General features: G+C 48.8%; 1 protein-coding gene across 9 annotated transcripts in view; it reads left to right on the forward strand.

Annotated features, from left to right (window-relative positions):
• Window positions 1-25,820, forward strand: part of COL6A3 (collagen type VI alpha 3 chain) — an 86,400-nt gene that overhangs the window by 34,233 nt on the left and 26,347 nt on the right. For all 9 annotated transcript variants that reach the window (XM_032638046.1, XM_032638043.1, XM_032638039.1 and 6 more), the window contains 23 exons: window positions 308-916; window positions 3,656-4,261; window positions 5,625-6,239; window positions 7,480-8,079; window positions 8,722-9,059; window positions 10,158-10,236; window positions 11,238-11,383; window positions 12,940-13,032; window positions 13,544-13,597; window positions 14,599-14,670; window positions 16,128-16,154; window positions 16,245-16,289; window positions 16,409-16,462; window positions 16,916-16,978; window positions 17,579-17,644; window positions 18,079-18,132; window positions 20,329-20,364; window positions 20,962-21,024; window positions 21,519-21,581; window positions 22,884-22,946; window positions 23,835-23,897; window positions 25,315-25,365; window positions 25,545-25,580. In XM_032638046.1, coding sequence (XP_032493937.1) covers window positions 308-916; window positions 3,656-4,261; window positions 5,625-6,239; window positions 7,480-8,079; window positions 8,722-9,059; window positions 10,158-10,236; window positions 11,238-11,383; window positions 12,940-13,032; window positions 13,544-13,597; window positions 14,599-14,670; window positions 16,128-16,154; window positions 16,245-16,289; window positions 16,409-16,462; window positions 16,916-16,978; window positions 17,579-17,644; window positions 18,079-18,132; window positions 20,329-20,364; window positions 20,962-21,024; window positions 21,519-21,581; window positions 22,884-22,946; window positions 23,835-23,897; window positions 25,315-25,365; window positions 25,545-25,580 — 3,896 coding nt within the window. The remainder of the gene's footprint in view (window positions 1-307; window positions 917-3,655; window positions 4,262-5,624; window positions 6,240-7,479; window positions 8,080-8,721; window positions 9,060-10,157; window positions 10,237-11,237; window positions 11,384-12,939; window positions 13,033-13,543; window positions 13,598-14,598; window positions 14,671-16,127; window positions 16,155-16,244; window positions 16,290-16,408; window positions 16,463-16,915; window positions 16,979-17,578; window positions 17,645-18,078; window positions 18,133-20,328; window positions 20,365-20,961; window positions 21,025-21,518; window positions 21,582-22,883; window positions 22,947-23,834; window positions 23,898-25,314; window positions 25,366-25,544; window positions 25,581-25,820) is intronic.

A 25,820-nucleotide genomic window follows, 5' to 3' on the forward strand; every position in this document is an offset into this window, starting at 1 on the left:
TTCAAAGCAGATCTTCTCATATCTCTGGCCTCTTGTTTCCATCCTTACCTCTTCTCCCTCTAACTCTAATCCTCTTATCTCCCTTTTATAAGGACACAAGATTGATTACACTGGATCTACCTGGATAATCCAGGGCAATCTCCCCATGCCTCTAATCCTTAATTTAATCACAACTGCAGATTTTCTTCCATATAAATTCCAGGGATTAGGGGTTGGATATCTTAGGAGTTATTCGGTCCACCACAGATTGGTATGAAATTATCCCTATTGTGTCCCGTGTGAGCCACAGAGGCTGTCTTCCTTCTAGTTTCAGGTGAAAAGGATGTGGTGTTTCTGATCGACGGCTCCGACGGTGTCAGGAACGGCTTCCCGCTGTTGAAGGAGTTTGTCCAGAGAGTGGTGGAGAGCCTGGACGTGGGTGCGGACCGGGTGCGCGTAGCTGTGGTGCAGTACAGCGACCGGACCAGGCCCGAGTTCTACCTGAATTCCTACATGGACCAGCAGAGCATCGTCAGTGCTATCCGCGGGCTGACGCTGCTGGGCGGGCCAACCCCCAACACCGGGGCCGCCCTGGACTTCGTCCTGAGGAACATCCTGATTGGCTCCGCCGGGAGCCGCATAGCAGAAGGCATCCCCCAGCTCCTGGTCGTCCTCACGGCCGGCAGGTCTGGGGATGATGTGAGAGGTCCCTCCGTGGTCCTGAAGAGGGGAGGAGCCGTGCCCATCGGCATCGGCATTGGGAACGCTGACATCACGGAGATGCAGACCATCTCCCTCATCCCGGACTTCGCAGTGGCCATTCCCACCTTCCGGCAGCTGGGGACCATCCAACAGGTCATCTCCGAAAGGGTGACCCAGCTCAGCCGCGAGGAGCTGAGCAGGTTGCGGGTGTCTGTGGTCCCTGTAACGAGCCCGGGTAAGGAGCGGATTCTTTGGCTCTTCATTCCTTGAAATATCTGGGGCTACTTGTTTGGACTGTGTGTTACAAAGTATTCTCAGTTTTGTTTCCTCAGCTGTAGGGAGTGAAAACCAGAGTTACGCGAAGAATCAGGAACCACGTGGGCTTGGTGCCAGAAATGGCTTGCGAAGATGCTAAGATTCATGTTTTTGGCCAAATTCAAGTCTCAAAGATGGGCGTAGGCTTGGCTTTCAGCCCAGACCCCTAATTCTGCATAAAGGCTCTGTATAACCAACCGAAAAGAGAGGCCATCTAATTGATAGTTCCAGTTCAATGCCGGGTCCAGACTTCCCCTGGTCGGTCCAGCTGGCTGTCTCCTGTGATCGAGGAGGGAGTTTGACCACAGGTGGCCTATCAGGCTAGAGCACAGTCTCTGAAACATTGTTATCTCCAGACCCAATGTGTCAAGATTGCTTTTTTTTTTTTTTTACATCTTTATTGGAGCATAATTGCTTTACAATGGTGTATTAGTTTCTGCTTTATAACAAAGTGAATCAGTTGTACATATACATATGTTCCCATATCTCTTCCCTCTTGCGTCTCCCTCCCTCCCACCCTCCCTATCCCACCCCTCTAGGTGGTCACAAAGCACCGAGCTGATCTCCCTGTGCTATGCGGCTTCTTCCCACTAGCTAGCTATTTTACGTTTGGTAGTGTATATATGTCCATGCCACTCTCTCACTTTGTCACAGCTTACCCTTCTCCCACCCCGTATCCTCAAGTCTATTCTCTCGTAGGTCTGTGTCTTTGCTTGGTTCAGAGAAGTAAGTGTCTTAACTGGCAGGAAGGCCACCTGGCTGTTATGACCTCGGCTTATTCTATCTCCTCCTTCCTGTTCCCCTTTCCTAGGCCTGATACAATGAACTGGAAAGTGGAGGGAACCTTACTTGCTCAGAAGGAAGGGGGCTCAGATAGACCCACCCTTCCCAAAATGCCCACAGAGCGCCTGCCCTCCCTGGACACTCGGGTGGGGAGGGCACAGCGGTGAACAGGCACATGCATCCTCACTCCCGTGTGGTTCACATTCTACAGAACCGTCCACATCAAGGCTTGGGGAGCGGAAACTAGGAAGGGCTCGCGGGGAAGGGGGAGGGAAGAGTAAAAGCAAGTGAGAGGAAAGTCGACGTAGGACACAGTGCTGTTTGGGTGGGTGAGGGAGGGAGGGTGACTGGCACGGTGCTGCACAGAGGGATTGCTTCCCTCGCTGATGTCCATGCAGAGTGCGGCTCTCCCTGCAAGGCTTCCCTGGAATGTTCTAGAGGGCTTGCCATCAAATAAATTTGAGAAGGCAGTGGGATAAATGAAGTGAGGGTCTTTTTGGTTTTGGTTGGGCCCTAATTGATATGTGTTGTGTATCCCCAGTACAATAAGGGAACACAGCATTTCCCAAACTTGTTTGGCTGCAGCAGTCCTTTTTCTTTCTTTCTTTCTTTTTTTTTTTTTTTACTTTATACTGGAGTCTAGTTGATTTACAATGTTGTGTTTGCTTCAGGTGTGCAGCAAAGTGATTCAGTTTTACATGCACATATATCTATTATTTTAAAAATTCTTTTCCCATTTAGGTTATTATAGAATATTGAGTAGAGTTCCCTGTGCTATACAGTAGGTCCTTGTTGGTTATCTATTTTAAATACAGTAGCATGTCTATGTCAATCCCAAACTCCCAATTTATCCCCCCCGCCATCTTTTTTTACGGTGCATTGCAGGTACTGGTACTCCCAAGAAGGCACTTCAGAAATGCTGTCATCGTGTGTGTGCAGCTCACTTATACACAAAAGCCTATGTTTCTACAACAGTATGACTCCTGGTCTATCAGCTCTCCCGCTCTTCAAGATGACTGTTTTCTACCTTCTCCTTCTCCTGCTTCTTCTACACTTCTCCTCCCACAGCTTACTCTGAGCTGGTGATCTTGATTCCCATTTCACTGAGAAAATATAAGTAAATTGGAAAAGAACTTCCAGAAGCCTTACTGTCTGTCCCAGCATCAGTGTCCATGTCTTGGCTTCCTCCCGTTACTTGGATGAACTGTCCCTGCTTCCCTGGGCAGCCTCACCACTTACCTACTCAAGGGTGTCACCTGCAACTCTCTTCCTCTCTCCTGCGTCATCAGTTCTCTGACGTACTGGGTGATTCCTTTCATGATACAAACGCAATGCCTTTTCTTTTCTCGTAAAAACTCTCCCTTGATGCCCTGCTCCCACCTGCAGCAGTGCTCCAGGCTCCTTTATAAAGTGTTGCTGTCTACAATTCTTCTCTGGACACACCCTAACCTGTTGTTTGCTCTCCCTGCTCCACAGAAGGTGCTCTGGTCAAGGTCCCTCCATCTGGCAAATCCCAGTAGTCAGTTGTCGGGCACTGTCCCACTTGACCTATGAGTGTCATCTGTCACAGGTTCGATCCCCTCCTTCCCAAAACCCCATCCCCACTCGGTCTAGACCTGGCTCCTGTGTGTCTAGGTTCTTCCTCCCGCTGACTTACTTTTCCTTGCCCTTTGCTGCTTCCTCCTCTTCCCTCTGACTTTTAATCACTGAAATGCCCAGGACTCTCTCCTGGGACTGGTATTCTAACTCAAATAGCCTGAATTAGGATACCTTACCAGTCAGGTGGTAATTCTCTGACAAATTGGGAGACTGTTCATTAACACTAAGAATTTGGTGTCAGTGAAGCTGAAGCCCTATGATAACGTTTGATTCACAGGTGTCAGCGGCAAGAGGGATGTGGTCTTTCTCATCGATGGGTCCCAAAGTGCCGGCCCAGAGTTTCAGTACATCCGTACCCTCATCGAGAGGCTGGTTGACTACCTGGATGTGGGCTTCGACATGACCCGGGTGGCCGTCATCCAGTTCAGCGAGGACCCCAGGGTGGAGTTCCTGCTGAACGCCCACTCCAGCAAGGACGAGGTGCAGAACGCGGTGAGGCGGCTACGGCCCAAAGGCGGGAGGCAGATCAACATTGGGGCCGCCCTGGAGTACGTGTCAAAGAATATCTTCAAGAGGCCTCTGGGGAGCCGGATTGAAGAGGGTGTCCCTCAGTTCCTGGTCCTCATTTCTTCCGGGAAGTCTGATGATGAGGTAGATGAATCGGCAGTAGAGCTCAAGCAGTTTGGCGTGGCGCCACTTACAATCGCAAGGAACGCAGACCAGGAGCAGTTGGTGAAGATCTCCCTGAGCCCTGAATACGTGTTCTCAGTGAGCACCTTCCGGGAGTTGCCCAGCCTGGAGCAGAAACTGCTGACACCCATCACAACCCTAACCTCCGAGCAGATTCAGCAGCTCCTGGCCAGCACGCGCTACCCTCCTCCAGGTAAGATTGGGCGTTTCTTGTTCTTTGTTGTGTCTTTTCAAAAAAATATAAAAAATAACAGGCTCTAAGGCCATGGTGCTCACAAGTAAAATTAAAATAACGGGACACCTGAGATTGAACCGGCTGGGTCTATTGCTTGTGGCAGGGAGGAAGGACACACATGCTGGTGAGCCACAGGGCATCTCAGCGAGAGGGTGTTAGGAAGGACTTATGATAGGATTTGAACTCATCATAGATGATTTTGTGGAAGGCTTGAGGAAATGGGACTTTGCCCCGGATCGAATGCTGTCGAGAAGGAGTAATTTTATGATTGGATATCTTACCAAATCTCACAGCTAAAGCTGAAATTGATACAGAAGCAGTGGTCACGCCTATGATCCAGGATGGGGAGTGTCTGGTGATTTTTGTTTTCTTTTTGTCAGTGTTCCGATATGATCAGGGCATGGCTGTCTCTGATACTGATGTTCTGTGAAATCTTTTATGTGCCACTGGAGAATCCAAGTCCTAGCTGTGTATGCCTGGCCAGCTTTTCTCTCTCTCAAGATAAATGGTTCAATTCCATGACCTGCTCAGCTTTTGCTGTGCTATGTTTCCACTATAAGTAGCCAGTGATTTATGAGGCAAATGTCGAATTTGTTGAGAGGCAAGGTATGAGCTATTTAATAAATGGCATCCAAGAAGTACCTAGAATTCTAATTAATAGGAAGCCATGGCTCATCTTTCCTAAGACTTTTGATTAATTTTATAGTTAAAAATGGATTCATGCAAAGAAAATAGGGGTATAATAGTGAAAATAAAAACTTTGCATAAATGCTAGAGATATGTGAGAAAAAGAAATACTATGAATCAAACACGAGGAATGATGGTGTGGCCTGCTGGAGCGAGCTGGGATTCTCCGGGCCGTCACTAGCTAAGTGGTGGCCTTGGATGAAGTGAGGGCCTTTGTCCTCAGCTATCTCTTTTCTTGCACAACAAAGATGTTGATGCTGGTGATCTCAATACCTTCTGGTAGTAACAATTCATGATTCATAGATTATGGTAACCCAGGATTCGTTTCTAAGTGCTGTTTATATTTTTGAAATGAGTTGTAACCCAGACACCAAAGCCAAATTAAAATTGAGTAAACTCAGAAAGAGAAAGTTTTGGAGAACTTAAAATATTTCAAGAAGCAGAAATTGTTTTGATGCAAAAGGCCCAATGTGTAATGATTGATTAAAAAAAGCCAAAGAGTTAAACACATACACATCGGCTTATAATTTTCATGTCAGTTGATATTCTGGTGCAACATGGAGCGAAGTTCAGAAACGAAACCAAATGTGTGCCAGTCTTGTCCTGAGTTTTCTTTTTTCCTTTTCATCCGCAGCCGTGGAGAGTGATGCTGCAGACATCGTCTTCCTAATCGACAGCTCTGACAGTGTGAGGCCGGACGGAATTGCACACATTCGGGACTTTGTTAGCGGGATTGTGCGGAGACTTAACGTTGGCCCTAATAAAGTGAGAATTGGGGTCGTGCAGTTCAGCAATGATGTCTTCCCAGAGTTTTACCTGAAGACCTATAAATCCCAGGCCAGTGTGCTGGATGCCATACGTCGCCTGAGGTTCAAAGGGGGGTCTCCGCTGAACGCTGGCAAAGCCCTGGAATTCGTGGCAAGGAATTTCTTTGTCAAGTCTGCCGGGAGCCGGATAGAAGACGGGGTGCCCCAACACCTGGTTCTGTTTCTGGGTGGCAAATCCCAGGACGATGTTTCCAGGTATTCCCAGGTGATAAGCTCCTCGGGGATTGTGAGTTTAGGGATAGGAGACCGAAACATCGACAGAACGGAGCTGCAGACCATCACCAATGACTCCAGACTAGTCTTCACGGTTCGGGAGTTCAGAGAGCTCCCCAACATAGAAGAAAGGGTCATGAACTCCTTTGGACCCTCCAAGGTCACCCCTGCACCTCCGGGAGTGGACATGCCCTCTCCCTCACGGCCAGGTATGAGCTGTGATACCCGTGACTGCAGAGCGGGACACCAATTATTTTTTTTTTTAATTGAAAAAAAGCAGTTAGCATTCATTTTAATAATTTTCTTCTCTCAGGGTTGTGGCTGCCATACAGTTAGAAACTAAATGCGAGAAAAATAATTGAGTTGAAATTGTAGGAGGAATAGAAGGAAACGCATCTCAGAAAGCATATGGTCATTGATTCTTCCATGAGCTTCCACGAGGCTAATCATAGCCCCATTGAAAGGTTCTATAAAGGTGCATTGAGGGTTAGCCACAGACTCATTGGCTCTCAGAATAAAATGGCATCTTTGAAGTTGTTCAATCTACGCCCCTCCGAACATGATTGGAAGTCAGCCTCTCTCCTTGGTGGGGTCATGGTCCAGTCAACCCTCTTCCTTTGGACTGGTATCATCGGGAATTTAGAGCTGTCCGCCTATAGCTTTGACCTCATGCTCCTGGGTCTGACCTTTGGGGCTGCCAAGAGCAAAGTGAGTCCCTCCACCAACCCACGTCTTTCTTAGCTCCTACCCCAGGTGATAGCCCCTCAGACACCTGGAGCAAATGATTAGGGTTGGTTTTCCATGGGGCATCTGCACTCCGCTTAGCTCTTTCATGTCTTCCTTCTGTGCTGGTGGTGGAACATCTCACACTGCTCCGGATTCCCTTCTCTCTACTCCAGTCTTGATCCCTTGATTGGAGTCAGGGAATTATCTCCAAATGTCATTGAGTGTCACAGGCTCCAACAAAGCTCTCAGCATGCTGGCTGGTGATCCTCCAAAGGTGCACGGAGTCTGCTTCCCATTTTCCAATCTGTTTCTCCCAGCCCTCCCTTTCCCTGTCTCTAGCACACCTCTCCCAACTCCTTCCAGACACTATCATTTATTTTTGACCAGGAGGAAAGTGTGCAGTGGCATTTCCTAAAACCCCTGATATCACGGACTGTTGAATCCATGGCACAATCTCATTTTGCACGGGATAACTGGGACTCAGTTCTGCTGAGCTTTCATGTCTCCTTTCCTTTTGTTTAGGTGATTTATCATTTATCACCTAAACATGTTTTGAGGACTGTGAATTCAGGAACTCTAGAGTCATGGAACAGAGTCCAAGGTGTCCACTGTGAATGAATTACAGGAATGCCTTATTTTAATCATTTTACGTTTTGTGTTTTTGCTCTGGATATAGAAACCAGATTTATCCTTTTTTCTTTTTTTCATTGTAATCATCTTTAGAGAAAAAGAAAGCAGACATCGTGTTCCTGTTGGATGGTTCCATCAATTTCCAGAGGGACAGTTTCCAGGAAGTGCTCCGTTTCGTGTCTGAAATTGTGGACACGGTTTATGAAGGGGGAGACTCCATCCAAGTGGGGCTGGTCCAGTACAACTCTGACCCCACCGACGAATTCTTCCTGAAGGACTTTTCCACCAAGGAGCAGATTATTGATGCCATCAACAAGGTGGTCTACAAAGGGGGGAGGCACGCAAACACCAACGTGGGCCTGGAGCACCTGCGGCTGAATCACTTCATACCAGAGGCAGGCAGCCGCCTGGATCAGAGAGTCCCACAGATTGCCTTTGTGATCACCGGAGGAAGGTCAGTGGAGGATGCCCAGGAGGCGAGCCTGGCACTCACCCAGAGAGGCGTCAAAGTGTTCGTGGTGGGCGTGAGGAACATCGACTCAGAGGAGGTTGGGAAGATCGCGTCCAACAGTGCCACGGCGTTCCGAGTGGGGAGCGTCCAGGAGCTGTCGGAATTGAGCGAGCAGGTTTTGGAAACTCTGCATGATGCGATGCATGAAACCTTATGTCCTGGTGTGCCTGATGTTTCCAAAGGTAATGCCCTTTAGGTGCATATTTTCAACCATGTCCTGTCGATGTTGGTGAGTTACCTGTTTACCCAGATCCCCAGCGCTGGCCTCTGGGCTCCTATAGCATCTGGTGTGTCAGGCATTGACTTATATCCACGTGGGTTGGGTCCTGGTTGTCACCTACCACTGTGATCGGATGTGGTGCCAGGATAGGAGTGGATGTCTGTCTTTTCTTGCTCTTACCAGATTTACTCCCCATCCCTTACTCTTTAATCCCCTAAATAATTCAGACTGATTGATGCCTGTTTCTGTTTGTAGGTTTATCAGATCAATTATTTGAGATCAGAGGGTTTGCGTTCTCAAGTGTGTTTAGTCTAAAGCACAAACTCGGGATGCACTTAGATAGACACTGACTGTATACGTTGCCAAAGTTGATTAATATCAGGAAAGCAAACGTACTGAATGGCCAACAATTTTGGCTCCGAAGAGTCAGTGTGAGTTCTCCCAGTGAGAGAGGTAGATCTAACTGCTTCTCAGAGCTCATACACAGAAGGCCCCATTTTGCATTTGAGCGTGGTGTCCTGGTCCACGCCCCGAGCTGTGCCTGTAGGTTGAACACATCTCGGCAGCTCGACTTTGAGCTCACGGCCTGCTTTTCCCTTTACAGTCTGTGACCTGGATGTGATTCTGGGCTTTGATGGTTCAAAAGATCAGAACATATTTGTGGCTCAGAGGGGCTTTGAGTCCAAGGTGGACACCATCCTGAATAGAGTCAGCCAAATGCAGAGAATCAGCTGCAGCGGCAGCCAGCTGCCCACAGTGCGGGTGTCCGTGGTGGCCAACACGCCCTCAGGCCCCGTGGAGGCCTTTGACTTTGCTGAGTACCAGCCAGAGCTGTTTGAGAAGTTCCAGAACATGCGCACCCAGCACCCCTACATCCTCACTGCGGACACGCTGAAGCTCTACCAGAACAAGTTCCGGCAGGCCTCACCAGACAGTGTGAAGGTGAGGATGGCCGCCTCGTTTCCGCTTCCTGTGTCATCTCTGGGTTTTACTGGGCAGGGGCAAACCTCAATGCCTGGAAACCCCCTCCCCAAACTGTTCTTCTATAGATGCTCTTCATGTTTGATGGGGTTGGTGATGCCTGTATGTAAGAGTCCTTTATTATCAACTGGGCTGAAATGGAATATCTTCTTCTAGTTTTACTAAAGCTCTAAAAAAAATCTTGGAAATCAGTAATTAAGCTTGAATGCATTGAATTTTTGAGTAATTCATGTTTAATCATAGTCCTGACCATTAAGTGCATTATGTTCTCTATTTGTATTTACTTTTATCTCTCTCTTTCTCTGTATTGGTTCATACACACACACACACACACACACACACACACACACACACACACACACACATCAGTTTGCTAGGGCTGCCATAACAAAGTTCCACAGGTTGGGTGGCTTAAACAACAGGAATTTATTCTCTCACAGTCCTGGAGGCTGGAAGTCTGAGATCAGAGCGGCGTCAGGGTTGTTTTTCTGGAGGTCTCTCCACTTGGCTTGGAAACGGCGCCTTCTCCTTCTGTCGCCACGTGTTTTTCCCTCTGTGTGTGTCCTAATCGCCTCATCTTAGAAGGACACCAGTCGTATTGGATGAGGACCCACTCTAATGACCTCAGTTAACTTATTTGCCTCTTTAAAAGTCCTATTGCCAAACATGGTCACACTCTGAGGCACTGAGGGTTAGGACTTCAAAATATGAATTTTGGAGCACGGGCTACACAAACACACACGCACACATGTACACGCCCACACATACGCATGATTTCTAGAAACTACATCTCCTAAATAAGAGAATGAGATAAACTTTTTATTTCCATTGTTGATTGTGCTTTTTAATAAATCAAGTCCTACCCTATACCCATTTATTTTATACCTCATTTATTGCATAGTATCAAGGAACTATGAACATGGGGTGATTGTTTCTCAGCCTTGGCCCCCAGTTTCCTCTGCTGTAAAGTGGAGGCTTTGAACTGGCTAATCCTTCTCTCAAGGGTCTGTGATGTTTCTTTTACTTTTGGCTGGCGCTTGACGTATCTTTTATCTTCAGGTGGTCATTCATTTTACTGATGGGGTGGATGGAGATCTGGCTGATTTACAAAGAGCATCGGAGGAACTCCGACAAGAAGGTGGGTTCTGGGGCTTTCTATGGGAGAAGTAAACCTGGGTGAGGCAGGCGCACTGCTGGGCTAGAGAGAAACAACTCCACTAAGGGACCCTCTGGGATAGCGGCTTCTCTTGGAGGACACCTCATCCCAGCATTTTGGTCCTCTGTCGCCTGCCTGGGGCTACAGGATGGGGCAGCAAGGATCCCATACTTACACAGACAGCTCTATTACCAAGTCCTGGCACAGACCCCATGGGGTCTCAGGCTCATTCCTGTGGTAGGACATCTAGAAAGCATGATGCTTTTGTAAAAGAACATGAAGTTTTGACTCATTTGGCTGTATTATATAAGCTAGGAATTAATTTTATAGCAAAAAATCTTGCTGTATTTTCCGTTTGCTGTTATCACAGCTCAAAAATACTCCAACGTTAAGAAAAGATACACTTTTCACATAAAATTTGGAAAGCATACTTTACAAATTTAAGGTGACTGGTTTGCAATGATACCTGTTATCAGATGTACTATTTGTTCATCTGCTTTGGAATTTGGTAGCACTGGCTATCAAAAAAGTGGATGTCAACACTAGAGGTTTAAGGAGAATTTGTTGAAGCAAATTTATCATAAGAATGTTGTATTTATTAGCTTGCTTTTCCAGAGCAATGGAGATGAGACTGCTATCATCTGACTTGGGAGATGTGGGATTTCAATTCTTCCCACAGCATACCTGTGTTACGTAAGACCAGAGCTTGAGAATTTATGTATGAATAAACTTCATGGTGGTGTTTCCTAGAGTTACATGAATTCACTTACTTACTGACAAATCAGAAACAATTGCTCGGAGGAGTCCAGAGTTCCAGTGTTTCAACTCTTCGGAGCAGCTAATCAGTGTGATTACGCAAGTTTCAGTTAAAGGCCAAATTTTATACTGAAGTTTTCTTTAAAAAATAAAAGAGAGTCAGGAGGAAAAGTACTGAGGCTCTTGAATGCCTAGGTGAGGCTTCTTACGTGTACCTGTCCCCGCAGGCGTCCGAGCTCTGATATTGGTGGGCCTTGAACGTGTCGCCAACTTGGAGCAGCTGATGCAGCTGGAGTTTGGGCGAGGATTCACGTACAACCGGCCCCTGAGACTGAACTTGCTGGACCTAGACTATGAACTAGCGGAGCAACTTGTGAGTGTTTTATGTATCTACACACAAACTGGTTTAGATAGCACAATATTGGGCATCTCAGGATAACGCAGTCCGTTATCACCAGGCAGATGGAGGAGAGACCGCTGGGTGGGCAATTTAATTCACGTACTTTACTTGGGACCTACTTTGTTGCCATGACATGAGTCCTGGAAATGGAGCTATCTGAGAACTGGAAAGACAGCCACCCGGGCATGGGTGTCGAGGCAGCTGTCGCCTTAGAGTTTCCTCTGCTCCCTTTAAAGAGACTTCTTTTCGTTTATAAGATTGTTGAGAAGCCATAACATTGAGATTTGACCCTTCCCTCTGTAAACAGGAAACAGGGAAAACAAGAATATGCAGGAAACGAAAGACCATTTCTGGGTGGAAAGGGGCTTCCGTTGTCTTCTCTTCTAGTTTCCTTTGGAGCAAATGAGGGCTCCCCATAGGCTTCCTAATCCTCTTGGGTTCAGCCTCTCAGCAGGTGGGGTTAACGCCTGGGTTTGGGGGTGAGGCTGGGGGCTTTTGGGACATGAGGGTGCTGAGCATTCAACTCAGAGGTTCTTTGGAGGAGGCAGCGGTGCCCCGTGGGATGAGCTGGCTCCCTCCGGTCCTCCGACCTTCTTCCCAGGGCTGCAATTCGGATTTTTTTATTGAGTGGAAGGAAGTTGAGTTAATTGACAAACCTAGGACATGGGAGAAAGTGCAAGCTCTAGGAAATTCACTGCAAGGGAAAGCATTGGCCATCATGAGTTTGGCAGGTAGAAATGTACTTTGGGTGTACGCTTTCCTGCATGAGGCCAGGGGCTGGGATGGGAGGGAATGTCCAGGGTGTCTGATGGGTGCTGGAGTCATTGGTGACTGGCGGTGCGGTGCTTGAGGCTCAGAGGCAGGGATCCCACCCCGCAGCTGCTCCCAGGCTTCCTCCAGGCTGGCGCCATGTTCCGTGACTCTGACCGGGGTTCTGGGGAAGGGCATATGGTCTCTGCTCTGAAACCACCTTCCATCCTGGCCATCTGCAATGGTTTGTTAGGTTTTGCTTTCTGGAGCTTAAAAATATGTAAGCTGGGCTTCCCTGGTGGCACAGTGGTTGAGAGTCCGCCTGCCGATGCAGGGGACGTGGGCCCGTGCCCCGGTCCGGGAAGATCCCACATGCCGCGGAGCGGCTGGGCCCGTGAGCCGTGGCCACTGAGCCTGCGTGTCTGGAGCCTGTGCTCTGCGACGGGAGAGGCCACAGCAGTGAGAGGCCCGCGTACCGCAAAAAAAAAAAAAAAAAAAAAAGTAAGCTATACTTAACATCTGAAGCTTGAATATCTATGTTGGAAACTTCTAGAAATAAGGCCCAGCCTGAGCTGACATTGTGAATAAGATGCATTGTCTTTGGTGGTTCTTCAGAGTCCATTTGTGACACTGTATCGCCCACCCATGGCTAAGCCTTCAAGGGAGTGCCGTAGGAGGTGACTATCTCTTGCTGTGGACGCCGCAGTCCTCAGACGGCACATTTATGCCTTTTTTCTAGACATTTATTGAGATCTGAACTTCGTTTTCTGTCTTGGTAGGACAACATTGCCGAGAAAGCCTGCTGTGGGGTTCCCTGCAAATGCTCTGGACAAAGAGGAGACCGAGGGCCCATTGGCAGCATTGGGCCGAAGGTACGGTGGTTTTACCCTTTTATTATGCCTGAGACTAGATTTCAGAGACGTCATTACTTCGGCTGGGGAATTTCTCTGCTATGATGGTGGGGAGATGGAAAAGGGAGGAGAAGGAACTAGCTGTGCTGTAGGACAGATCTGAGGTGCAGACCTTGTCCCTGTGTCTGCTCCCTCCTCCCTTTCCACTGGGTTCTTTTATGCATTGGTTCTTCATTTTATAAAATTATGTTAAGACCAGTGGCATCATTGACTGGCAGCCTCACTAGGACGGCCAGCAGGGATGCTTCCCATTTGCCTCTAAGTTATAGGAAATGCACAGGATTTCTTGGTAGATCAAGAGCCTTAAAGATCCTGATAGAACAATTGCACTGAAATAATGAGTAGGAAACCGTCACGTTCCAGGGACACCGAAAGCACCGCTCTACCAAATGAAGAGGGGTGAAGAGATGCTTAAATAGGAAACAGAGAAAACCACAGCATTTAACCAAGGAAACGATTTACTTTCTTCTAGGGTATTCCTGGAGAAGATGGTTATCGAGGTTATCCTGGTGACGAGGGTGGACCTGTAAGTAAAGGTTGTTTTATTCCTTAAATCTTTACTCCCTCCTTGTTCTTTACATGTTGGGATTGAATTGTGCGGTTCCTCATCTGTTCCGTTTCCAGTCTTTTCCACCAGAAAAAAATTACTTTCTAACTTTCTTAACAACTTGACTTAGATTTCTACACTACGGAGACCAGTCTGAGAATCTGAGGATGACAAGTGTGGGTAGGAAGTGCAGGTTTTTACGTGTTCCATCTCAGAGGGCGGGACTAAATGTCTCCTGAGACAGAGGACCACTGAGGATGGCAAACCCAGCATCTACCAAATTCAGACTTCCAGGCAGAGATGAGAGGCCGCTGGAGCCGGGGTGCAGGGGAAACCCAGTCAGGATTGTAGCGGTGACGCCCTTTGAGGGCAGCCTCCCAGAGGGCGGTTGCCGGTATGGGTTATCAGTCACCAAGGGGTCCATTTGGGGGTGGGTAGAGCCTGAAGCAGGGCCTTCGGGAAGCAGAATCCTGCCCAGAAGTGGTTTGAGAACTTCTGAGACACTAGAACAAGGCCCAGCCCTGGGGTGGGGAGAGAGGGCCCCAGTGGGAGGAGTTGAAGCCCCCAGGGTCCCGTCAGGCAGTGCCAGGTGTCAGGGTTGAGCCTGGACCCCATAGAAGAGCTGGGAGCCCAGGACCATATGGAGAAGCAGCCAGCCCGAGGGGTCTCCACGGGCCCAGCCCCCACCCAGACCCAGCACCCTGAGGCCTGCTTATCCTCCGCCCACCAGGAGGCGCCCTCTGTGCTGCAGACACTCCCAGACCCCACTCCCTCCAGGGGAGGGAACTGCAGGTTCAAGGCCCTGTGCAGAGGTTGGCCTGCGGGGCCCGCAGGCGGGGATGCTGGAGGCCTCGCCTGGCACATCAGCCCGCCAGCCAGTGGACTGCTTCCTAATGCACGCCTTTCACAGGGCTCCCTACTCAGTGGAGACACGTGACATGAAGCTCCAACTCGCAAAATGCCTCTGTTTCTCCTGACAGGGTGAGCGCGGCCCGCCTGGTGTGAACGGCACTCAAGGTTTCCAGGGCTGCCCCGGGCAGAGGGGCATAAAGGTACAGTGACCCCCATGTGTGGGGAGGGGACCGTGGCACCGGGCCCCAGCGGGGAGAGGGCGGTCGGTGGCGCGTACAGGAGGGGGACACTTTCTCCAGTGCCTCCTGGGGAAGGAAGATGTCTGCCCCAGCTTCTCTGCTCAGCGCTGGCAGCCAGTGGCCTCTCACAGAGGCAGCCCAGGGCCTGGCGGGTTCAGGAGCGCACACCGTGACGGGAAGGGAGCCTGAGGTTGGAGAAACAGTTTCGTATGGCAGTGTGAAGCAGTCAGGACACACTGATGAGGACAGACAGGATGTGGGCCAGGGCAGAGAGAAGGCCGGTGCCCCGCAGCTTCAGCCCCTGGACCTGGGAGGAGTGAGGGAAGTGGAGGGGGCCAGAGACAGAGGGAAAGGACTCATGTGCTGGAAGGTTCTGTGTGTGACATACTTGGAGTCAAGGGCTGATGAACTTTCTCCTCAATCTGCTGCCGTTTGAGAGACAGGCCACTGCAATGTTATAAAGGGGCCTCCTCGGAGCCCCTGTCCCGGGCCTTCACGGCCCAGCCCTCATGCCAGAGAGCCAACACTACCCAAGTGCTCAGGTCCAGGCAAGTTAGTTTTATGATCCCCTCATGACAGAGAGAGAGCTAGCCAAACAGACGAATCTCTAACACTGAATTTTCAGACACTGACTTTTCTTTAATATAAATTTATTTTATTTTTGGCTGCGTTGGGTTTCTGCTGCTGTGTACAGGCTTTTCTCTTGTTGTGGTTTGCGGGGCTACTCTTCGACGCGGTGCGCGGGCTTCTCACTGCAGTGGCTTCTCTCGTTGCAGAGCACGGGCTCTAGGCGCACATGCTTCAGTAGTTGCAGCACACGGGCTCAGTAGTTGTGGCTCGCAGGCTCTAGAGCTCAGGCTCAGTAGTTGTGGTACACGGGCTTAGTTGCTCCGCGGCACGTGGGATCTTCCTGGACCGGGGATAGAACCCATGTCCCCTGCATTGGCAGGCGGATTCTTTTTTTTTTTTTTTTTTTAATAAATTTATTTATTTATTTATTTTTGGCTGTGTTGGGTCTTCATTTCTGTGCGAGGGCTTTCCCCAGTTGTGGCAAGTGGGGGCCACTCTTCATCGCGGTGCGTGGGCCTCTCACTGTCGCGGCCTCTCTTGTTGCGGAGCACAGGCTCCAGATGCGCAGGCTCAGTAGTTGTGGCTCACGGGCCTAGCTTCTCCGCGGCATGTGGGATCTTCCCAGACCAGGGCTCGAACCCGTGTCCCCTGCATTGGCAGGCGGATTCTCAACCACTGCGCCACCAGGGAAGCCCGGCAGGCGGATTCTTAACCAGTGAGCCAGAGGGAAGCCCTAGACACTGACTTTTAAGTTGGGGACGGGGAGAGGGGAGCCCTTAGCCTATTCTAGCCTATTCTATTCAGCCTCCGGGAAGGAGCTAATGTTTCTTCTTTCCCTTCCCTTTTAGGGCTCTCGTGGATTCCCAGGAGAGAAGGTACTTAAGCTTGCTTTTCTTTTTATATTTAAAACTTTCCCAGTGTTTTGCCATATTTTATACTCACCTGTGTGTCTTGTCCCCTCACAGGGTGAATTAGGAGAAATTGGACTCGATGGTCTTGACGGTGAAGATGTAAGTGATTTTGGACTCTGAGTGCAAATTGCTTTTGGTCCTGAAGACTCCAGTGACTAACACCTCAGTCTGTGGTAGAAATTGTGCCAGGAATGACATTTTATCATTGTCTTTGGCAGGGAGACAAAGGATTGCCCGGTATTTCTGGAGAGAAAGGGAATGCAGGAAGAAGGGTAAGTATATTTCTGCATTGTTACTGTCATGGAAAAACTATGAACATTTCACTTAGGGATTATTTCTTTTACTTGTGTATGTTAAGACCGCTTCCTCCAGGCAGCCTTCCCTGACCTCCTCCTGGGGTGCATCCTTGGCATCTCCTATGTCCCTTGTCAGCTGTGACATATTTACATTATATTTTCTTGTTTGGAGAGTCCCATTGGGCAAGGACTGAGTGCGTTTTGTTGAAATAAATCCCCAGCGCCTGGCACAGAATGGGTCCCCAATAAATACTTGTGGGTTACCTGAAGTATCTGGAAATAATTTTACCTTCATGGAAAATGAGTAAATGGCAGATGCTGAAGCACTGTTCTTTTTAAGATTTGTGATTGGAAGAATGCAATGTTGAGGGTGAGATAAATATGTGAAACTCATCTAATTCTCAGTCTCTGCTTGTGGTTTTTATTTAGGGTGACAAAGGACCCAAAGGAGACAAAGGAGAAAGAGGGGATGTTGGGATCAGAGGTGACCCGGTAAGGGGAAATCCTTGTCACCGATTTGAGACTTGAGTCCGGGAAAGGGGTTTGTGGGGAGAAGTGGGTTGAAAGGAAGAATTTTATTCTTGAAATTGCTTTAAAACATGTTGGCAAAATATGTGGTTTGCCCTTTTCTTAGAATTTTGGGGTGGCTGGAGATGTCTTTGCCCTCTCGCTGCAAAGAGTAGTCTTTGCAAAGCCTCTTATGTGAAGACCCGAGAAGTTTCCCTAAAATGTGGTCTCAGGACACTTTAAGTTCGCTTTAGGAAAAGGGAAGAGTTTGCAGTTTTTCTTCCTTTATGGGTCTATAAAACCTGTCAACAAGTGACCATCGCTGGGCCAGCCTCTTCTGGCCCAGACCAGGACAAGGCAAGAGCGAGCCTGGCCACCATCCTCCCGGGGGGAGGAAGAGCCATCTCCCCCACCCTGTTTGGGGTTCAGAATGATTGCTGACCCCACGGCAGGCATTATCTGGAGATGGGATGTGGCCAAAGCGACTGGCATTCAGACCACCACTAATATTTTCCTGGTCACTGACCCAGCGGCAGTGGCTTTCCCTGCACACGTGGCTTATTCCCCGACCTGTTCTCTTTTCAGGGTAACTCAGGACAGGACAGCCAGCAGAGAGGACCCAAAGGAGAAACCGGAGACATCGGCCCCATGGTACAGCACTCTGTGTACCTAGACTCCCCCTGTGCCGAGAGCCCGAGAAACTAAAGTCAAGCTGGTTCACTGCCAGCCCCGGAGGCCACAACGTGGTCTTTAAGGCTGTGGATGTACAAGGCTGAGGTTGGGAGCAGAAAGCCGCGGGAAGCCAGTGTGCACACTCGCAAAGGAGTCTCCAAGAGGAACAGCAACAGCCTCTCCCAAGAGGGGCTTCCTCTCGGCAGAGTTGTGCCCCATAGATATTTCCAGAAAGTGCTCATCAAGCCTGAGCCTTGTGGGGGGCAGAGTGCACCTGGGTCTAAGGCACCCCCAGAGTGTGCGACTGGCCCTGTGTGTATCCATTCCTTTTCCCCAGCGTCTTGTGCAATATTTGAGTTACAAGTTCTTCTTTGCAGACGAGAATCTTACGTTAATTTTCTTTCCCATGACAGGGTCTCCCTGGGACAGATGGGGTGTCTGGCGGGCCTGGAGAACCCGGGAAAAGCGTGAGTGCCTCTTGGGGTTTGCGGGGGCTCTGTGGTGATATTTACTTAACTCTGCTAGACACCTTTTGGGGCAGAGCTGCTCAGCAACGTTTTATTTAGGGAATTTAAGGCCATTTCGGAAACCATTGTCCCCCATGTGCTGCTGCTTCTGCAGACCCTTCATTCTTATCATTCACTCTGGACTCCCCCAGCCTGCTTCCCTCCCCTTCTAAAACATACTGAATAGACGCTTTTAAAAGTAATATCTTTGCTGCTTTCGAATATTTGGCTGGGCTTTATCCCACTGAATGTTTAAAAAAATCTAAACAGAAACACAAATACAGAGGGAGCGAGGGGGCAAAGGGCGGGGAGGCTGATGGGGTGTATGCTTGTTTTGTTTGATAGTTGTTTTTCTCGTACTGCTGTAACTCCAGCAGTGAAACCAGAGTCAATTTTCTAGTGAATTGCATCTCGCAATTGCTTTTTCAAGACGTTTCAGAAATGCCTGTTGTAGACCGCTCAGTGCATGCCTTGTCTTTGTGTCTTGTTGAAGAATTGCTGAAGCCAAAGGAAGATGAATGATCTTTGGGAAGCTGTTTGAGTGCTTCCAGGGCCCAGGGTTACACAGAGCTCAGACCTCCTAGCTGGGAGAAGATGTGTCTGGAAGTCTGTAAATTCTCACGGCTAGTTCAGGGCGCTGGTGGGTGCCTGAGAAAGGTGTCTGCTCAGCATCTGGCTGGGGAAGGGGGCCAGATCGGGGCCCCCTCAACCCTTTCTCCCGTGGCAGTCGCATGGTTAGGGATCTTCAGTGGACGATCAGAGGGTGTGTGCTGACAAGGGCTTTTAAAAGAAACGGCTCTCGGCCCTAGGCACGTGATATACTATGGGCATAACCTTGCTTTGAAAATTCAGAAGAAAACTTAAATTTTGAAAATGCTATCTTAAAAGCTTTTGAGTATTATTTTTGAATAATGTTGTTGATTTCTACAATGAAAAAAGAACATGAGGAAAGCACTCCATTGTTATAACGTGCTGAACAAGTTAGCTTGTCCGTAGAGCCAAAGCTTGTTTCCATGAAGAGACTTAAAATACAGTCAGACACACAGTTTGTGTTAATTCTATGCTCAGGGTGTCAGTTTGGGTTTGAAATCAGTGTGGTCAAGTTAGGGCTGTCTTCCCTTAGGATATCACTAAGCCAGGCTCACGCCCAGATGAAAGGCCTCCTTCCCCTGGGCTACCTCACTCCTCACGTGGCCTGAGCACAGGTGGCCTCTGGTCATACTCGGTGAGGTCCCCTTTGGAAGCGGCAGGCAGATTGCTACTCTGTGGAGAGTGGCCTGGCTGCGCCCCTCCCCCTCTTGTCCATGTGTCATCCCTGGAAGGAGGCCAAGGTCTTCCATGAAAGAAGCTGCCATTACAGTGAATCAGGGCAGAGTGGTGGCCCCAGAAGATCATGGGGCTTGTTCCCTGGGAGAAGAAAAGCTGGTTCTTGGGTTGATGCAGGAGATAGGCCAAGCCTGTAACAGGCTGGTGCGTTACAGGCTCCAGAATTCAACCCCTAACCTTGCGAAGTTATATCCAGGATGGATTCCCACCCCAAACCTTTCCACTGAAGAGGAAGCCATCTTGAGGTGGGAATTCATGGATTACTTAAGAGCGAGCCCACGTTTATTTGAACTAAGGTTCACTTCTGGAGCATGGGGGAAGATATTGCCAAGTCATGAGCCCAGACCAAGTGCAGCCAGGATTTTAGGTTCACATACGCCCACGCTGAATACTTTACTTAACCGAGTGTGTGTTATATTTGGCCGGGACAGTGTGGAGAGTCTGGGACTCCCTTCCATTATAATTAAGGTCTTACCTCTCCCTCCAGTTAGGAAAATGGAAGAAAAATAGACAGGTCGACCTTCCTGTTTCACATTCCTTACTTGAAACTGTCTGGGGCCATGCAGCCCGAGGGGTCCTTATTTTGGTTGGCAGGTCTGAAGTCATCCTCAAACCTTCCATGTGGATGATTGACAAGGGCAGCGTGGAAGGGCTGGGCAGGAGGGGAGTGCAGGAGGAAAGGTGTCCCTTCACGAGAGTTTCCTCTGGGCGGGGTAGGCACAGTGTCTGGGGCCCAGCGGGTGTCGTGAAGGTGCGGGTTAAGTCCCAGGGAGCCTGGCCTCCCCCAGCCTCCCCGCCTCCCTTTCACCGTTGGTGTCATTTCTTCCTCAGGGCGGCTTTGGCCGAAGGGGACCAGCAGGGGCTAAGGTAAGCCTCAAAGTCACCATCTCTTTGCTCTCATCACAATGTCAGTCACTGTGTGCTCTCGAGAGAGGGTCCCCACCCCACCCACAAGTTAAAAATTACTCTCTCCTTCACCATCAAAGCTTGTAGCTCCCATCTTTTCTACCATCTCCTTAAATGTAGCCTCTTCTATAAGACTTGCAGAAACGATGATGGCGGTGGAAATGATTATCAAAATGAAAGTGACGGTGGGGAGGGGAGAAGGGAAGGGAGATGATTGGGGAGGCAGCGTCCTGGGGACCTCTTGCCCGCGATATGCCCACTTACCTGGTCATCAGCAAGTCACATGTCTTGGTGGCTCTGTCCTCTCACCTGTGCGAGACAGGTTTGGGTCCCAAATAGCTTCATGTCATGAAGTCATCCTGAGGAAAAGGTGAGGGAAGAGTGAGAATCGATGCTAAGAGTGCAAAGTGGCTCCAAGTATTGAATGTCTGTCCCTGGAGTTATGGCGCTCTCCCTTCTGACCCCTGGTACAGCTGTGACTATCTCCCTGCACCCTTGTGCAGATATGACTGTAGAACAGAGGGCTGACCCTTCCCTACATCTTCTCTTGTTTCAAAGGGCAACAAGGGCGGTCCTGGCCAGCAGGGCTCTGTGGGAGAGCAGGGGACCAGAGGTGCACAGGTCAGTACCCCCGGTGTGGTTACGTGCCTTGTGACATGTTCCCAGATGCCCTACCATTTTTAAAAAATTGAGGTGACCATTGCTTCTACAAAATTGAGCACAAAATTAATCTTTTAAGGTGGCGTTTAGCACATCCCCAATGTTGCATGACTGTCATCTCTATCTAGTTTTGAAACATTTTCACCGTCCCCCAAAGGAGACCCTGTACCCATTAGGCAGTCATGCCCCTCCCCCAGCTCCTGATAACCAACTAACTTCCTTTCTGTCTTTGTGGATTTGCGTATTCTAGACCTTTCGTATGAATGGAATCATTTAATAGGTTTTGTGTCTGGCTTTTTCACTCAGCACCAGGTTTTTGAGGTATATCTATGCTGTAGCCGGTGTCAGTGTTTAGTTCCTTTCCATGGTGGAATGATATTCTGTTGTGTAGATACTATGGCAGTCACGGTGTGTCACCTCCACACGGCACTTCTGTTGGCATTTTACTTTTTCAGGGTCCTCCTGGTCCCATCGGTCCTCCAGGCCTGATCGGTGAACAAGGCATTCTCGGACCTCGGGTAAGTCTTGATCCCACCCCTCTCTTTAGCTAAATGGATAGCATGTTGCCCCAGCAGGCTGAGAGTTCCATGTTTCGTGAAGGGAGGAACAGGAGACAGACCCCTCAGCCCGACTCTGGCAGCACAAACCTGGGGCCAACCTCAGTCCTGGGAGCAACTGGCTCATTCACCCTGAGGAAGTTAGAGGGCGCTTTTCTTGATGCTCCAGGGGCTAAGTCCCAGTGCTGCCCCTTCCAAACACAGGCCACCTGGGAGGTGAGCAAAGGAAGGAGGCGCCTCACTGCAGAAGTCTTAGGGTGGATCTGCAGGAAATCAGATGAATCAACCAAAATTCTCAGATTACTCTGTGTTATTTCATATTTGGCCCCTGGAAATTGCCACTGCGGCCTGGTATTTGTGTAAGGAGTTCCCCATCCTCAAGTTCGACATGCAAGATGTCCCTTAAACTTGCCGTCAATGCAAACATCAACATCTATCTTGGCTGTTATCCATGATGAGCAGAAACATGATGTAGCTGAGCTAGGACCGGGTGCCCATACTCTGGTGTCCCTTGGGTCTACTAGGAACAGGGAGCCATCATATAATTTGTTACAGAAATTAGTAATGACTAATAAACTGGCAATGAACTGGCCTGAGGCTACATAAATGCGCAAAAATGTTTTACAGGGGAAGTAGGAACTTTGTGAGAGCCCCTATTTGCTTGGAAAGTCCTTCCCAAGTTTGAAATCTGATAGATACCTATTTTGTTTTAAATATTTATTTAAGCTCTGCTTAGTCAAGACTTTAAGATGGTGCAGGGATGAGTTGAAGCTCTTCAAATAGTTAACAGTACGAACAGCTGCTGCATCTGTCAGGGTCATTTCTGGGCTCTGTAGGCTGCACTGCATTTGAAGAGCTATGTTCCTTTGTTGACTTATTCACTCACTCGATGAGAAAGTGTGTGTAGGTTTCCAAACCTGTAAAGTCAGGCGCTCGTTGTGGAGGTGTGGAAAGGGAGAGGAGGTAAAGCCATATAAATCCGGGTGTCAGTCCCCTAGTCGGTAACTTAGGAGGTGAACGTTAATTACTGAGACGTGTGCACACCTGTGAAAACTGGTCCCACTCATATTTTAGGTTTGCACAAGCCATCTCCATGCACGTTTGCACTGGGGTCTCCAGGGCTGAGAGTGGCAGAGAGCTGCAGGATCTGACCTCCACTCAGGAGCAGCAGGGGGTGGGGTGGGGCTTGTGGGAGGCGGGCTTCCGCAGCTTTGGCTTGGAGGGTGAATGTTTCACTGACTGTCTCCTCTCCTCATGCTCCAGGGAAGCGGGGGGACCGCAGGTGTTCCTGGAGAACGTGGCAGAACCGGGCCCCTGGGAAGAAAGGTTTGTCTGGAGCTCGTGTTTCCCCAGGCCGGAGCCTGGCCAGACACCATGTCACCGCTCCCTCGTTTGTCAGTCTGTCCAGCTGCTTGGCTTGCATATCCCTTCTCCTCCCCTCTGGTCTTTTCCACTAGGCCTCCCCTGTTAACAGTGGCTGCACCAGTGGGATCACTGTCCCCGCCTTGAGAGCACCCATGGGCTGTGTGCAGTGGGTTGGCCTGCGTTCTCATAACCAGAACTGCCAGCCGCTGCTGAACTGCCCTATCTTTTCGAGCACAGGCTTGTGAGGACAGCTCAGCATCCCCAGGGCCCTTGGAGCACACCAGCGGCACTAGGACCACTTCCGTATTGCACTGAATATTCTCCAGATATTGACGCTGTGCACAGCAGCCCCGATGGCCACGTGCAGCTAATCCAAGGGTCCCAGCGCCTGACTGCTTTGGATAACAGCCGCTTGCTATATGCAGGCTGCCTTTCTGTGAGCCTTGAGAACGACTATTCAGCATAACCAGTCTGAGAGGCAGCATTTTCTTGGGGAAAGCAGTATGTTCATGTGACTCCAGCCTTGCCTCTCCGCCCCTTGTGGGGCCACTGGCTTTCACTGCTGACTCCACGCCTTCCTCTATCCCGTCTCTCTCTCTCCTCCCCGTTGGCACGTCCCCGTGCCATGATTACAAAAAGAACAAACACAAGCCTTCCTGGATTCTCTTCCAGGAGTCCACACGTGGATGTTGCAGTTTAAAAAATCATTAACATCAAAATCTAAAAGGTGAAGTTAGCAGCTTGTGGCAACCCTACCGATGATGTCACCCAGAACAAGTGCAGGGCTTGGAATCACATTTTAAATCGTCCCAGACCCACAGGTGTCTCAGCCCTGTTTCTTATGTCTAGGGCGAGCCCGGAGATCCAGGACCCAAAGGAAGCATCGGGAACCGGGGTCCTCGTGGGGAGACGGTAAGATCAACACGTGCACGGGGCCCAGGCTGCCGCTGACTCCACCGAGATGCTCAGGAAGCAGGGAGATGTGGCCTTGTGCTGGGTTGGGCTTTGTCATTGCAACTTCGGTTGGTTCCACAAAGAGACAGCTTGATAGCTGCTTCTTATATTACTGGGGATGTGATTGAAAATAGTGAAACCTGCTGCTTATGAGTTTCAAAATAATTTTTATTTCACTGGAGGAGGAGTGAATAGAGACATTTTTTCTTGATTTCTTTCTGAGAAGTGAATGTGGTGGTTTACTGACCCTTGAACCACCTTCATTTCAGGCCTTGCAAATGCTTTTGGAGCTCAACTAGATGGAGCTTTTCTGCAAAGAAATAAATGTCCTTGGTTTAAAATGGAATGGGCTTTGATAAGATCTCAATTCAGGTTGAAACGGTTTGTTTTGAATGAGACATCCCAGCAATGGAAATTCTAACTTTGAGAATTCATTTTAAAAAGTTATTTAAAAACACCCTAACTGCTCTCTTGCGGGAAAAAGAAATCTCCAGTACATTGGGAATGTTTCTGTAAAATGAGTCATTACACCTAAAAACTACATTAAGTGGACCAGGTTGATCTGATTCACAATCCCAAAGCTTGAAAATACTTTTCTTGTGTTTGTAATTTCCCTACAGCTAACTGAAATTTAAAAATCCATGGCTATTAATGTCTCAGAAGAAGAGGGGAAAAAAAACCAGACTTTAAAATCTACTCAAACCGTTGAATGAAATCTCTTCCTGATTCTGTTTCTATAAATTTGGGCCAACAGCTCTTTAGCTGTTTAAAACTGTAAATTAACTAAGGAGCATGTTCTGTGAATGTTTTAGAGATATTAATGTATATTTCATGCAAATTCTTTGGATTCTTTTGAAATAATCAACAGTGTCCAGTTTGGAAAGCCCCCCAGGAGAGAGTGATAGGGGCAGATCTCCGAGTACAGGGAAGTGGGTTTGGGGAAGGAAGGCAGGCTAGAGGCATGACCTGGATGGAAGGAAGGGAAGGGGCACCGGGGAGAGGGGAGTAAGGACTGAGCACAGAAGACTCAGGAGGGTGCGAGACTGAGTCTTGCGTTCTTGCTTTGAAGTAGAATCAAAGACTCATATATGCATAGATCAAAGAGTCCTATCAACTCTAAGATTCCCTCGTTCCATGCGTCTTTGATTCTACATCCAAACGGCATCTTTACCAATAGCTCGTAGTAGTTCTTTAGTACAGACACGGTCTTGTTTGCACTGGAGGGTGGGATAGGACTAGGAACTCTTCCTTGAGCTGTACCTTGATCTGGGAACATTCCAGGGACACAAAGACCCACTGCTCAGGGCTTTAGAAAAAGAAGGTCATGGTGTGCCTGACAGGGGCACCTGGAGTAACGCTGTCTTTCCACTCTTAGGGAGATGATGGACGAGATGGAGTTGGCAGTGAAGGACGCAGAGGCAAAAAAGTATGTGTCTGCCGAGGATTCTCGAACTTCTGACATGCTGTATTTTTAAAGAATTATCTCTCAAAATTGAATTGTAATGTAGTGAATTTTTTCTCTTGGCTATATTTTTTTCTGCTCGAGAATAATTTGTTAGATGATTTTAAGTTGGGATCAAATATTGAGTCATTTATTTTTTATAGGGAGAAAGAGGATTTCCCGGATACCCAGGACCAAAGGTAAATATTCCCCTAGGGGTTAAACAGCATCATTGTTTTAGGATGTAGGTCTGATGTGACCATGGACTGAAGGTCACCATAGCTTGGGTCTAGTCTTCAGTCAGACACTTACTAATCAAGTGACCTTGGGAAAGGCCCACCCTCTCCAAGACACTCCCTCATCAGTCACATGGAGATGACAATATGTCCTTGTCATGGTGCTCGTGAGGATTAAATGAAGTGGCACTGCAATAGAGTACT

The sequence above is a fragment of the Phocoena sinus genome, chromosome 7 (genome assembly GCF_008692025.1).
Source record: "Phocoena sinus isolate mPhoSin1 chromosome 7, mPhoSin1.pri, whole genome shotgun sequence".
In the NCBI taxonomy this organism is placed as follows: Eukaryota; Metazoa; Chordata; class Mammalia; order Artiodactyla; family Phocoenidae; genus Phocoena; species Phocoena sinus.